At 38.7% G+C, this 13,170-nt stretch overlaps 1 protein-coding gene across 14 annotated transcripts in view; it reads right to left on the bottom strand.

Annotated features, from left to right (window-relative positions):
* Ptprt (protein tyrosine phosphatase receptor type T) overlaps positions 1 to 13,170 on the bottom strand; it is a 1,059,888-nt gene that overhangs the window by 116,928 nt on the left and 929,790 nt on the right. For all 14 annotated transcript variants that reach the window (XM_063248334.1, XM_063248323.1, XM_063248321.1 and 11 more), the window contains one exon: positions 4,668 to 4,816. In XM_063248334.1, the coding sequence (XP_063104404.1) occupies positions 4,668 to 4,816 (149 nt within the window). The remainder of the gene's footprint in view (positions 1 to 4,667; positions 4,817 to 13,170) is intronic.

The raw sequence follows: 13,170 nt of genomic DNA, 5'->3' as shown, positions 1-13,170 counted from the left end.
GTAGTCCAGGCTGGCTTTGAACTCATGGTAATACTGCTTCAGCCTCAGTGCTGGGATTACTGGTGCGTGCTACCATTTTAAACCTGAGAATAATATTTAAATTATAGATTCCTATGAAGTTTTAGAGTGAATTGACACAAAGCACAAAATCTAGCCCATGCATGGGTAAGCTGGGTCTTGAAGACTCTTTGAACTTCAGTTCCCTTATCTGTAGAATGAATGTAATAATAAACCTACAAACTATCTTATGGTACAAGAATAAGAAACTATTCCGAGTATCTTGTAGAAGGACATTATAAACTATGAAAACTTACATATTTATATTTATATTATCCATAAACTGTGACCCAAACTTTTAAAGCACCTCTCTCTGTAATTAAGCTCAGAACTCATGCACAGGACCAGACACGTACACAGAGCTGAGAAAATGATCGTGGAATTGCTCCTCCAAAGCCTCTACCATAAGTTTTCCTGACTTAGAAGAAGACCGGAAAGCATAGTATCTGCTGATCCTTAGAGATGAGTTGCCTTTGCTTATCAAATATGGGAAGAGCCGAACAAGAAAATGAATACAAAATTAGCTAATGGAACACAAAGTACAAATGAATCTACCAAATGCAACATGAGCAGGGAAACCACCAAATCCCCATGTCACAGAAATTCAACAGGGAATTTTTGACGTATTTTTGTTGGGACTGAAAATGAACAAGGAGAAGATGACATGCAAGTCTAAGAGATAAAGAAAGATTTAAGTATGGATATGTAAGCAGAGCACCACAAGAAAGACTCAGACAACAATCCCAATGAGCAAAATATCACAGAAAAAAAAAATAACAAGTACACAGGGCAGCCAGATCAAAATCAGATTACTTAATAAAAGCTAGTGTTTAAATGGAAAACAATGTACATTGTTTGTCCTTGAGATGTGACATGCACTCCATTTTTAGAATGCCAAAGCACTCCACAGCAACAGCCCATATTTGACAAAGCCCTGTCACCCTTGAATCCCAGAGGTCATTGTTTCTATACAATAATGGGAGGCTTGCTTGAATAGATGTCACTGAATTTAGCAGTCATTTGGAATAGGAAGCCCCAGAAAATAAACCTATACAGAAAGAGGCAGAATTTGAATTAGGCAAGGGCCACCTGTTCAATAATGAAATAATTGCTCAAGGCACGTTCTTCTGTAATCTTTTCTGATATGAAAACTATTTTGGGGCCCTACTTCTCTCAATGCTGCCTCAACATTTGTATATAATCTTAGGGCCTCTTACAGACACCAGTGCGGAAGGCAGACAGTCACTTCCTTAATGTCACAAAAATAGATCCAATTTTATATACATCAGGGTGATTTCAGAAGCAATTTCTACATCTTCAGTGTAAGCATTACTTACATTTTCCCCCTTCAAATCTAATCCAAGTGGTTCCATAGGACATTTTAAAAGTACCTGATACATTTTAGGGCTTTAAAAAAAAATCCCCAGAGTGTGTTTATAGCCGCAGCCTGAAGACACCAGATGCACAGAAAGAGTGTTAAAATATACTGTGATTCAAAGAAATGCGAAAGTTTATAGTAATCAAGTATATTAAGTCAAATAAATTTTTGGGCCCTTTAAAAAGCAGTATCATTTAAATGAATGTATATGTAAATATATGTTTGTTTATATAGCTCTGTATTTACATGCAGAGATGTGTACATATCTATGTGCTTTATACATCTGTACATACAGGTTATATATATCCATGTATTTTATAATTACACACATATGCACATGTATGATCATTCGTATGTGGCTTTTAAAATATCTAATTACATTCCACTGGGTATTATGCCTCTTCCTTTCTGGCAAGCAAATCTCAGTCTTGGTCATTTTCATCTTAAGGCATTGATGAAAAATGTGGTGAAGCCCAAGAAATTAGTGTTGCCCAGGCTGTTTTCATGTGTGATCAGAAGGTTTGAGACCAAATAACTATAATTTTAGGGTTATAATGATTGCCACGTATCTTTCACTATAACTGTTTGGCATTCAAAGATCTCCTAAGACATATTTACAAAAGGAAAAAGTACTCCCAAGAGGTTGGCCTATATACCTGAAAGGTTTGGCATACATAGGTATGCTGGGCTTGTATTTTCAATCAACAATTCTTGCAAATGAACTTCTCTACCCCTGAATCTAAAGCAGGAGGGCCAGTAATCTTGCAGTGCAACCAGAAGATATGAGGGCTCAGGCTGGCCCTTTATTCAAAGACTAACCAAGTCTATTTCCTGTGAGTGTGTTCTTAGCCTGGCATATATCAACATTCTTTCCCGGCTCTGGGGAATGTATGGGTACCAGTGGTTCAGTTAATGAGACAGAATCACTCAGAATAGAATGGCTACATAGTCAAGCAGACCACAGATTTGTCTCTGATCTCTAAGAAAAATAGAAGTTAAATATTCCCTCAAAAAGTAATCAGTAGACTTTGTCTTAATCCCATTTACTGACTTCTTGCCTGAGAATACCCACCAAGAGCAAGTTTTTATATTTATCAAGAACAGTTTTTATGTCTAAAGTATAGAAAAATTTTATATATTGAAAAAAGTTTTTATATTTTTACTTATACACCAAAAAGCAGTCCGATTTGCTTCAACCTCAAAGAATGTGTTTACGTAAAATAAAATGAATGCTGGCAGGTACCTACACTTTTTTTTTCTCCAAATGGGAAATGGGTTGAAAGCCATTACCTAATCTTAAGAAGTGCTCCAACTTAGTAACATAATAATGGACAAAGCACATATCATATGTCTATTGGCATAGTGCAGAGGGAGGTATACAACATTATTTTTGTGATATTTTTGTTAAAATGTTTAACCCTAACATAATCATGATGGGAAAAAATTAGACAAATCTGAGTTGTGAACCATCCTATGGAGCAACTGTGCCAGATTTTGAAAAATAGAAAGCTCAGTCAGTATCCTGAAAAAAAGGAAAGCTCACATTTTGGCTGTTCTGTATAAAATGAGTTAAAGAGACAAGAAAATCAAATGTGAGCACCTTAGTCTGAATCCTGAATTACAGTACAAGAAGCACGCAGAACACTTGGTGAATACTGAGGGATTTTAACTGTGGACTGGAATATCAGATATCATTAAATCAAGGTTTGCATTTCTTTGGGTAAGATATTAATTCTCTTGGGGCTGTGTTGAAGAGTTGTCCTAGTTCTTAGGGAACAAGTGCTGAGTTCTCTGGAGTTAGAGTGTCAAATGTCTGCAACTTAATTTTCTAAATGGTTCATAAAATTGTGTATACAGTGAAAGAGAAAGTGTAACCATTGCAAAATGCTAACAACTGGTGAATAGCGGTAAAGGATATGTTAAGTACTCATTTTGCTTTTTCTCAACTTGTTTTGGAGGTTTAAAATAATCTCTCTTCCCAAAGATAGTTCATGAACACTTGAAAATAGCCTCCCTTAAATGCCCATATTCTTAGCCAGCCTGCCTGGAGGAGTTATCTGAATCCTAGTCCTCACTTCTTTCCCTGCCTCTCACCTACAAGGAGATCTTGACTCTACAGATAAGCGTGGGGCCCAGATATGTGCATTTAAAAAAACTTCTCAAATGGGTTTTGTATTGCACATGAGTTTAGGAATCATGGGCCTGAGTTATTCTTAGATCCTGAAAGCATCAGGAATGGGCAGTGTGTCTCTATGAAGTTGATATAAACACATGAAGCTCTGGATACTCGACCTACTCAGAGTAATGCTAAATACTTCACAGGACCATGGCAAGAATAATACAAAAGATAGTGTCTGCAGTGCAGAAGGTGGTAAATAAATGTTTGGTCTTCCTTTATCTTCTCATAGATTCACATCATTCTAGATGGTCCACATCACAGTAGTTTTTATAGTGTCATTTCTTCCATTTGAATTTTACGTAATGTAAGAAGGATGCTTGTCTGTGCTCATATCCTTTTAGATTTCCTGCATGCCCCAGTTTAAAGGCTGGGAAATCTCTCTTCAGTCTAATTACTAAGTTAGCCTTATAGTTTACCAGCCTTAAAGTTCTCCTTTGGATGAAGTCTTAAACTCTTATATTAGTTTGGGGTCCTACACAAGGCAGGTAGAATCCCAAGTCGGGTATTGTTGACTAAATGTCACTTGGAATATTGTTGACTGTGGCTTGGAACTGGCCTGGAAGGTATAGTTTTCAGTCTATACAAGTAATTAATTACCCATGAGACTTGGAAAGGTCATTCCTCTGAGTCTCAGTTTCCTAAGCACTCAAAAAGGAGATAATAATAACCCATGACTCACCTATCTTCCAAGATATATGTGAAGCAGTTTTGCACAGGTGAGTCATAGATTATTATTATCTCCATTTTGAGTGCAGCATATTTTTCTCCTTAAGGCATACTCCTTCTCCTTTCTATTTTTTTCCATTTTAAACTCTATCGCTCATTTTAACCTACTTCTCTTTGATCTACAAGCAGTTAGAATGACTTGCTCCCATTTCTCTCTGTTTAAATACCCCTTTCACCTTTGGATTGGTTGCCTGCATTCTGGACCATCCCATGGAAGCATCCCAACCTCTTATCTTACAGCACCTGATACTGTGAGGATTCCACAGCAGAGATATTAAGGCCAAGCTGTACCAAGGCTATCTCTTCCACTTAGTTGACTCAACTTACTAAATCCATTAGCATCCTGGGAACTAGAGGAGAATCCTTCATCATTGCGGTTGGAGCTGAGCTTGGTGGTAGGTTTGTCAGCTGAGGCCACAGGTCCCATCTCCCTTTGGGCTCCACTCTGGGTCTCCTTCTGCTTCTTGGCCAGCTTCCTTTGGGACATGTGCAAGGGAAAAAATCACAGTCAGATGGTGCCAGTTGCATTAAACCATTGGGAAGATAGATTACTCTCCTTCCAACTCTTCATCCTCAATTTCCAACTTTGTTAATTCTCCAGAAATAGTTAACGCAAGCCCACCAATGTCAAGGTAGAATAAACCTAAATCTTCTTGAAACCATTAATAGAGTCTTTTCAGTAGGAACCATGAGACTCATGGTGTCTCATTCCCAACAATAGGGATATTCTATACTTGAAATTAGAATGAGAACTTGAGATGTTATAATATTTTCCCAGCTCTCCTTCCAAAGGAAGAAAGAAAGCATTCAGGCTAGTCTTTCTGTTCTCATGTCTCCTAATACAATGGAAAATAGAGGCTTATCTTTCTCAGAAACTGAGATAATGACGTAACCTGCCAAATATTGGTAAATGGAGGTAGGGGCTGGTAGTTAGCGATGGGTGATGATAGAGGTTAGTCTTATAGCTCAAAGGGGAAAAGCTAAAGCTGAACTTGATGTACACATATTTTCATGAAAATAACACACCCTGAGACCCAGATGGTCATTCATAATAATAGTGCAGAGTAATAGTTCTCAAAGTTTGGCATAGATCCGAATCAGCTGAAGAGTTATAAAAGCACCCATATGCCTAGGATTATGGAAGTAGGACAGGTGATTATGACACCAACCAATGAGGTTAAAACTATCACCATTGACATCAGACAGACGTGGGTTCATGCCCTACCTCTGTGTCTGTGGGCTGCATGACCTAGGAAAAGGTCATTCATCTCTTTAGGTCCTCAACTCTCTTTGTGTACACTCTGCCCAATAATAGGACCAATTGCATAGGTTTGTGAGCAGTAAGGATAATACACAAACTAACGAATACAGTGCCTGGCAAATAATAAGCATTCAATCCATGTCAGTTGCTATTCTTATCATTATATCATTGCCAAGTGATCTAACTACATTCTAATTCCTAAATTCCCTCTTCAACAGCTCTAAAGTACAGTCTTAACTTTCCCTGCATTATATCAAGGCATAGAGACTTTGATTGCTCCTCAGGGAACTGAAAGGTTAAAGAGTTCTTCTTTCATGGATTTGAAATCTACTTCCCTTAAATTTTAACTCATAGGTCTTAGTTATTTCATTAGAGACATAATAATATGACTAGCCTTTCTTGCATATAACATGTATTTAAATATTTTTAAAAAGCAAACATGAGCCCTATAGGTTTCCCAACACATATCCATCTAAATGTGCTTATAATGTTCCTAACACATGGAAATACAAGTAAATATTAAATATCCGGAGGATAAATTTCTTCAGGTCTCTGGTTCCATTCTTCACAGGTCCTGGCTTTGAATTTAATGTTGGCTATTTCTAGCTAAATACAGAAAGGATAGATGCTCCAGGAAGGACAGCAATTCAACTGAGGGAATAATTTTCCTAATTTCCTAATCACAATAGAGGCCACTCTAGAGGGAATAAACTTCTTGCCAGGTGAGTTATTTAAAAAGAGGATAACCCTAAACATAGAAGTACTGTAGAGGAGTTTATCTATGACCAACTGCAGTTTGATAATTTCCTCTTTGAAACGTGTCCTACGACTGGGTATAGACTGCACAGAAGGACAAATGGTGCACTCACAAGAGAATGGTTTCAGTCCTATTATAAAAGGGATATTTATAAAAAGACTAATGATAAGGAGGGCATGGTGGTGTACTTCTGTACTCTCAGCACTCTGGAGGCTAAGGCAGGAGAAATGTGAGTTTGAGCCCAGCCTGGGCAATACAGTTGTATCTTGTCTCAAAAAAAGTTTTTAAAAAGATTGGGGGAGTAGTTCAGGGCAAAGGTTCTCTGTCTAGCACCACACACACACACACACACACACACACACACACACACACGAAAGACGAAGACTGCTGGCAAACATGTGAAGAGCAAAAGGTACCCCACAGTATGATATAATGATGGGGCAGCTGTTCACAACCCATGAATCGAGAAAGGCATATAGAGAAATGGTAATCAGAACCACAGGACAGAGCTGTGAAAAATATCACCCAGACAGAGGCAGTAGCTGTCTCTCGTGCAGTCCAGGTACAATCAGTCCCAGATGAGTTCACAGAAAGGATATCAGAGACCAAAGTACCCTGACCTGACTGTTTACTCTCTATACTTCTGACCTCCTACAGCAGCTCTCATTAGCTGATCTCAGTTAAAATTCAGAGGTGGCAAAGGACTACACAAAAGGAGTTCTTACAGAACATTCTGTAAAAGCAGAGAAGAGTAGAGAAAAGTACAGAGTCAGCTCAGATCTAGAATCCCAGAGCACGCAGAGGAAAACTTCTGCATCCTTCATTTTGAACACAATTTGGAGACAAATGCAGCTTAAAATGGAATTCTTCATTTATTTTTTTTAAAACTGGGCTGAGGAAAGAAGGGCACTCAAGAATAGGAACACATGTTTTGAATATAATGCTTTGGGGACTGCCATACTGTTTTACTAGTAAAACTATTCCAGGCAGATAGAAGAACCAGAAATGAAACATTGGATCAGGCGAGCCCTTTCTCATCATCAATAGACCATCAACAGGCAGGAAGAATGCCAGCGAAAGAAAAATGAGCATTTCTGCTGCTGATGACATTTAAAATTTTATTCTTCATTTATTATCAAAAGGAGTATGTTTAAAAATGTATATGTGACCTTCTTAATCATAAATTTGAAAAGATATACAGCATATCCTTTACCTCTATCCTAGTTCACATTGCCCCAGCAGAAAATAAAAGGAAATTTGATAAAGGAATTAACTTTAAAACTATAAATGCATGTCTATCAGAGGTTCTGCTATTTCTTTGGGGGAAGAATTTCTAACCAGTCTCTAATCAATTCTGTTATGAGTAAAAGAACAAGAAGGGAGTTGTCTTAGGCACAAATTTGTTGGTTTCCAAAGGAATATTAACAAAAGAGTCTCACTGATTCTATAAAAAATGGCCTTTTACAGACATGTTTGTGTAGCTTGGAATAGCTGTATTATAAAGGTGAAACAATGGAGCCTTTCCAAAAGATAGTTAAAAATTAGAAAGCTGAGTTGTAAATATTAGATATATGACATCTATATTAGTCAGTTTTACATTACTATAATGAACCACCTAAGCAATTCACTTATGAGGAGAAAATACTTATTTTGGCTTATGGTCCTAATTGCCTGTTCCTATATTTGATGCACACATTAAACTGAGCCTCTAGCAAGGAAGGCACATTATGTGATCCACGTGGCAGAACAAACTGTTCACCTCATGAGCTAATGGAACACAACTGGATGGGGCAAGGTCCCTCGATCATCTTTGAGGAGATGCCTCCCAGTATGCCTCACCTAAAGGTTCACACCATCTCCCAACACTGCCATTCTACAGATTGAGCCTTTAACAGATGGAGCTTTGGTGGGGGGGGCACTTGTCTAAGCCATGGCAACACTGTTAATATTTAGGCCATGGCTGACATATACTGTACTTTCATATTGACGATGATGTTATATGAGTGTTTTGGCAATAGGCAAACACACTTACAAGGTTGAACTGGAAGAGACGTAGAAGGAAATAAAGCACAAAACACAGTTTAGGGATCTATATTCTTCTAGAATTTAAAATGTAAGTATCATAAATGGCCTCAGTATTCCAGGAAAAGAAATACTTATTCCATTACCAAAAAGTTTAACTTACCCCTTTTTTCCTCAGGAGAGGGAAATATCTAAACCTGTTAGTAGGGCATATAATTACCTCAAACTATGGGTCAGGCTTCTGCTTAGTCTTATCTTTCTTACATACTTCCTTTTAGGAAACACCAACTACCGCCTCCCATTCCAACCCATCTTCAGTGCTCTTTACTCCCTAACATGGCCCATGCTTCTTTACTAGCTGCCTCCTTTTCATCCTTCAAGGCTCAATTTCTCTGACAAGTTGTATCTGATTGAGGCTTCCCCGTGCTCCTCTAATAGAATTATACTTTCCCCTCTTGACGGACTCATCCCTGGAACAAATATTCACTGAGCAAGTGTAGTATCAGTCTCTCCTAGGCGCAAGAAGACCATACCTTCTTGATCTTCATGGAAACAAGAGACTAACAACAAAGACACATTAAACAAGTAAAAGCAGAAATTAAAAAATCACAAATATGATGAATGCCAAGAAGAGTATTTGGTGTTATAAGAGAGCAAATACCTGGCTTACACCTTGACAAGAGACCAGTGAAAGTTTAGATGTGCTGTCAGCTAAGAACTTGTCTATTCACATGGAAGTGATTCAGCTTCCACGACATCCACGACAGCAAGGATCTCTTGGGAGAAAGGCTGTTGACTCCTTGCACCTAGCCCAGGATTTTGCTCAGTGTCTGGCCACTGCCATAGCCAGTGCTCCATAAATTTGTTATACCAATTTGTATTTGCCTGTGATATGAAGTGTAGAAGATTGTCATCCTACTTAAAACACAAATTATAACCACTTTAAAAGTAGATATGTACAAGAAAAGAATGAAAAGCCTGCATAAAATCAGTTTGTGCCTTGGGATATTTATACCTAGAAATATTATTGGTTAATAACTCAACATTTACTTCTTTAAATGTTTGCAGAATTAATGTAATGTTTGCAGATGTCAGAAATTCCACAACCTATAATCCCCACAGAATATCAATAGCTATAGAATATTTAAAAAAACCTTATAAAATTGTTATATAGTTTGCAGGATGCTCACATAATTTGTCAAATCCTCTGAACCTGGAATTACTTGCCTAGTTATTCTGGTTCTTGTCAATTGGGTCACACAATTTCACCACCAGGGGGTACTAAAAGCTGATAAAAAGAGAGTATGCATAAGCCTATTTATTTCTCTACAGGGACATTTCCAGAGCTGAACAATGTTTTAAGATGTAACAATCCGAAGTTTACTGCTTCTGACAGGTGGGTACGGTGTGACATGGCCACAGCTCTTGGCACCTTTCCCTCCAACGGATTGCTCTCAGCTCTATTTGACCTTTGCTGGTCAGCTGAGCGCGAGGCAGGCAGCCGAAGACATGATCATGATGGACTCTGAATGCCGTGATTTATTCTGAGCATCACTCTTTACAAGGGACAGCGACAGGTAGACTGTCTCAAGGGAGGAGAATGTAGAGTTATGAGGGGAGGAATCATGCTACAAGAGGAGGCATGTCTGAAACATTCAGGAAAATTTTTCACTGAAAAGAAATACTAAGAAATCTCCTCTGCACACATGAGACAGCTGGGTCTATGTGGCCCCTGGGGGGATGAATTTGGGAGCAGATTGGCTTGATGCAAGGAAGAAATTTCCAGCAAAGCAGAAGCACTTAGTTTCCTTTTGGAAGTGCGTAACACCAAAATTGCCCTTTTTTTCTTTTGTAACTTTCTATTGCCTTTTAAGCCCAACTCAAATGTCCTCTACTTGTTGAGGTCTTTACCTCTGCAAAAGTTGATTTCCTATTCTTGGCTCATTAATTTTGGACAAATAGTCAGTATGACCCTAGTTTATACCAGTGGTAAACATAGATCTGATGTTCAAAGCCAGACATAAATCCTGCCGTTTGGCCTTTTGGAATTATTGGGATCCTCACCATGAGAACAGCTCACATAGGCTTGGAAACTACTTGGAAAAAGGATAACAGGGGATTCCAGTGCTGAGATTCTGTAAGGCCCTTGAATCTGTTCTGGGATAGGTACAAGAGGAACCAGTCAATTGGCAGGAGTCTCATCAGTTCCACAGTTTTCCTGGATGTCAGCATCGATGCCTGCTCTCCTGGAGAGATAGTGATCAGCAACTGTTTTTTCACGAGACCTTTCCTTTGGCTTATCCTTCACTGGTAACTCTGGACAGAGTTTCTGGGAAACCACACAAACTTGGGCTCTGGAGCCAGAGAGGTGTCACATCCCATTTGAGACACAGAAAGCATACACCAGTAGCTCCATTCATATTAAAAGAGGCATTGTATATTTTACAGTCAGGATGCTCTGAGCGGACACAACTGGATTTCTAACTGCAGTTACACACTGTAATGTGAAAGGAACTGCACTGTCCTACCATTTTATAGAAAAAGAAACTGAGGCTTGGACAAGGAAGTGCTTAACCAAGGCACACAGCACATGAGCGGAAGCCACAGGACCCAATTTCTGCTTTCTGCCTGACAACACAGGACACCTGTTCCAACACTCCTCTTTCCTCTCATCCAGAAATGCACCCAGAAATGCACCCATGGTACACGTGACTCTAGTCTCTTAGAATTGTAGTAAAATCTCATTAACCCAAACCCTACTGATTCCGAATTACTATCACTGAGGCAGAGGTTGGGCTGTATCACATCAGAGTCAATAGTATGGATAAGGACATGGACGTGTGCTGGATTTAAAGGGTATCACACTACTTTACTTATTATCAGGAGGCAGGGTAACATAGTAGTTAACACACTGGCTTTGATGCCAGATAGCCTATTATAAAAACCTGGCTCTGTGTCAGACTAGCTGTGTGAGATTTTGCAAGTTACTCATCCTTCTGCAGGTCAGTTTCCTTCTGTCTAGGGACCTAGACAGCACTTCTCGTCAAAACAGTTGTGAGGCTTAAAAGTAATGCACTAGCACTATGGCCAAGGTTTGCACACAGTAAGCATTCAATAAATATTCTGGTATGACAATGTTTTAAATATAACACAGAACCATGTTATTATAATGACCTTATTATTTACTAAATATGAATCCTTTACTATAGATGCCTTGAAGAATGGCCTTCTTCAAAAACCTGTGGAGGTATTATGCCACCATGCTTCTCCAACTTGTATGCACAGATCATGTGGAGTGAGATTCTAACTTAATTGGCCTGGGGGTGCAGCCTGGGAATCTGGACTTTTTGCAGCTCCCTAGGTGACTATAGCATACCAGCAAGTTTGAACATTACCAATGGAGAACAGCAGTTTTCCATTTGTGATTGTTGGACCAGCAACATCAGCTTTACCTGGCAACGTCTTAGCATTGCGACTTCAGGGACCCCATCCCTGGCCCACTGAATCAGAACCTCCAGTAAGGCGCCTCCAGCCCACTCCAATGAGTGCCAATGTTAGAGAAGCATAGATGTAGATGGATCTACTATTCAGCTAGAGTGACTTAATGAAAAATCTGTATCAGATTTCATTAGTGAGACTAGAAGACTGGAAGTTAAGAGACGTGGATCCTGGTTTCCTATCTTCAGATATCTCACAGAGTTGGCATCAAGGACTACAGAAGGAACCAAAGCTCTTAATATGACTGTTGTGGGCTGAACTGTGTTCCTTCCTGCCAATATCCTGCAAAAGATAAGTTCAATGCCTAAACCTGTTACCTATGAATGAAACCTTATGGAAATAGGGTATTTGAAGATTAGCTTATTAAGGTAGGCCCAAATCCAATCTGACTGTGTTTATACAAGAAGAGGAAGATTTGGACAGAGCTACATGAGGAAAATGCCATGTACACACAAAAGTGGAAATTAGAATAATGTAGTTGTAAGCCAAGAACACCCAGGATTGATGGCAACCACCAGATTCTAGGAAGCTATCAAGGATTCTACTCACTCTCAAAGGAAGCATAACCCTTCCTTCCAGACGTTATTTTGGACTTCTAGTCTCTAGAATGTGAAAGAATAAATTTCAGTTGTTTTAAGCCACTCAATTTGTGGTACTTTGTTTTAGCAGCCTGAGGAAACCAATACAATTATAATAAAACAATAAATCATAAATTTATTTCATTTATTTAAGAAAAATTACATGGTACATACTTTACTTCAGGCACTATTCAAGGCTTTTTTACACATGGTGTGCTAAAAGCTCTTTTTTTAATTTAGAGAAAAAAAGCAAAACAGAAAACAGGGTAGAAATAATACAGAATTTCAAAAAATTCTGTATTAAGAAATAACTAGTTGATAAATTACATGTTGTGATCTTAGAAGTAGTTGTTCAAGTTACAAAATCAAAGCGTAAAAATTGGATAAAAAGTGGACAATTAAACAATGACTACAAACTATGCTGTTTGATAAACAAAATGTGAGGTCAGTGGTGGTACCATCAGATGATAAAATAGTGAGGCAGAGATAGTGGAAATCATTTCTGAAGTCACCCAGATTTTCAGAGGTGGAACTGGGACTCAGACCCAGGAAGTCAAGCTTCTTACATATCCTGTAAGATCACTTATTACATCAGGTTCTGCTAAAGACTCACAGCATGTCTTACTTTTGTTTCAAAGCTTCCTCAGCTGGCTCCCTGTATCCCCAGGAAAACACGTTCTTACAGACAGATGCACTCACATGCACAGACACCTG

This window comes from Cavia porcellus, unplaced genomic scaffold (assembly GCF_034190915.1).
Source record: "Cavia porcellus strain 051 isolate PalLab524CR breed Dunkin Hartley unplaced genomic scaffold, mCavPor4.1 scaffold_5, whole genome shotgun sequence".
Classification (NCBI taxonomy): Eukaryota; Metazoa; Chordata; class Mammalia; order Rodentia; family Caviidae; genus Cavia; species Cavia porcellus.
This window is presented reverse-complemented; position numbering and strand designations above follow the sequence as displayed.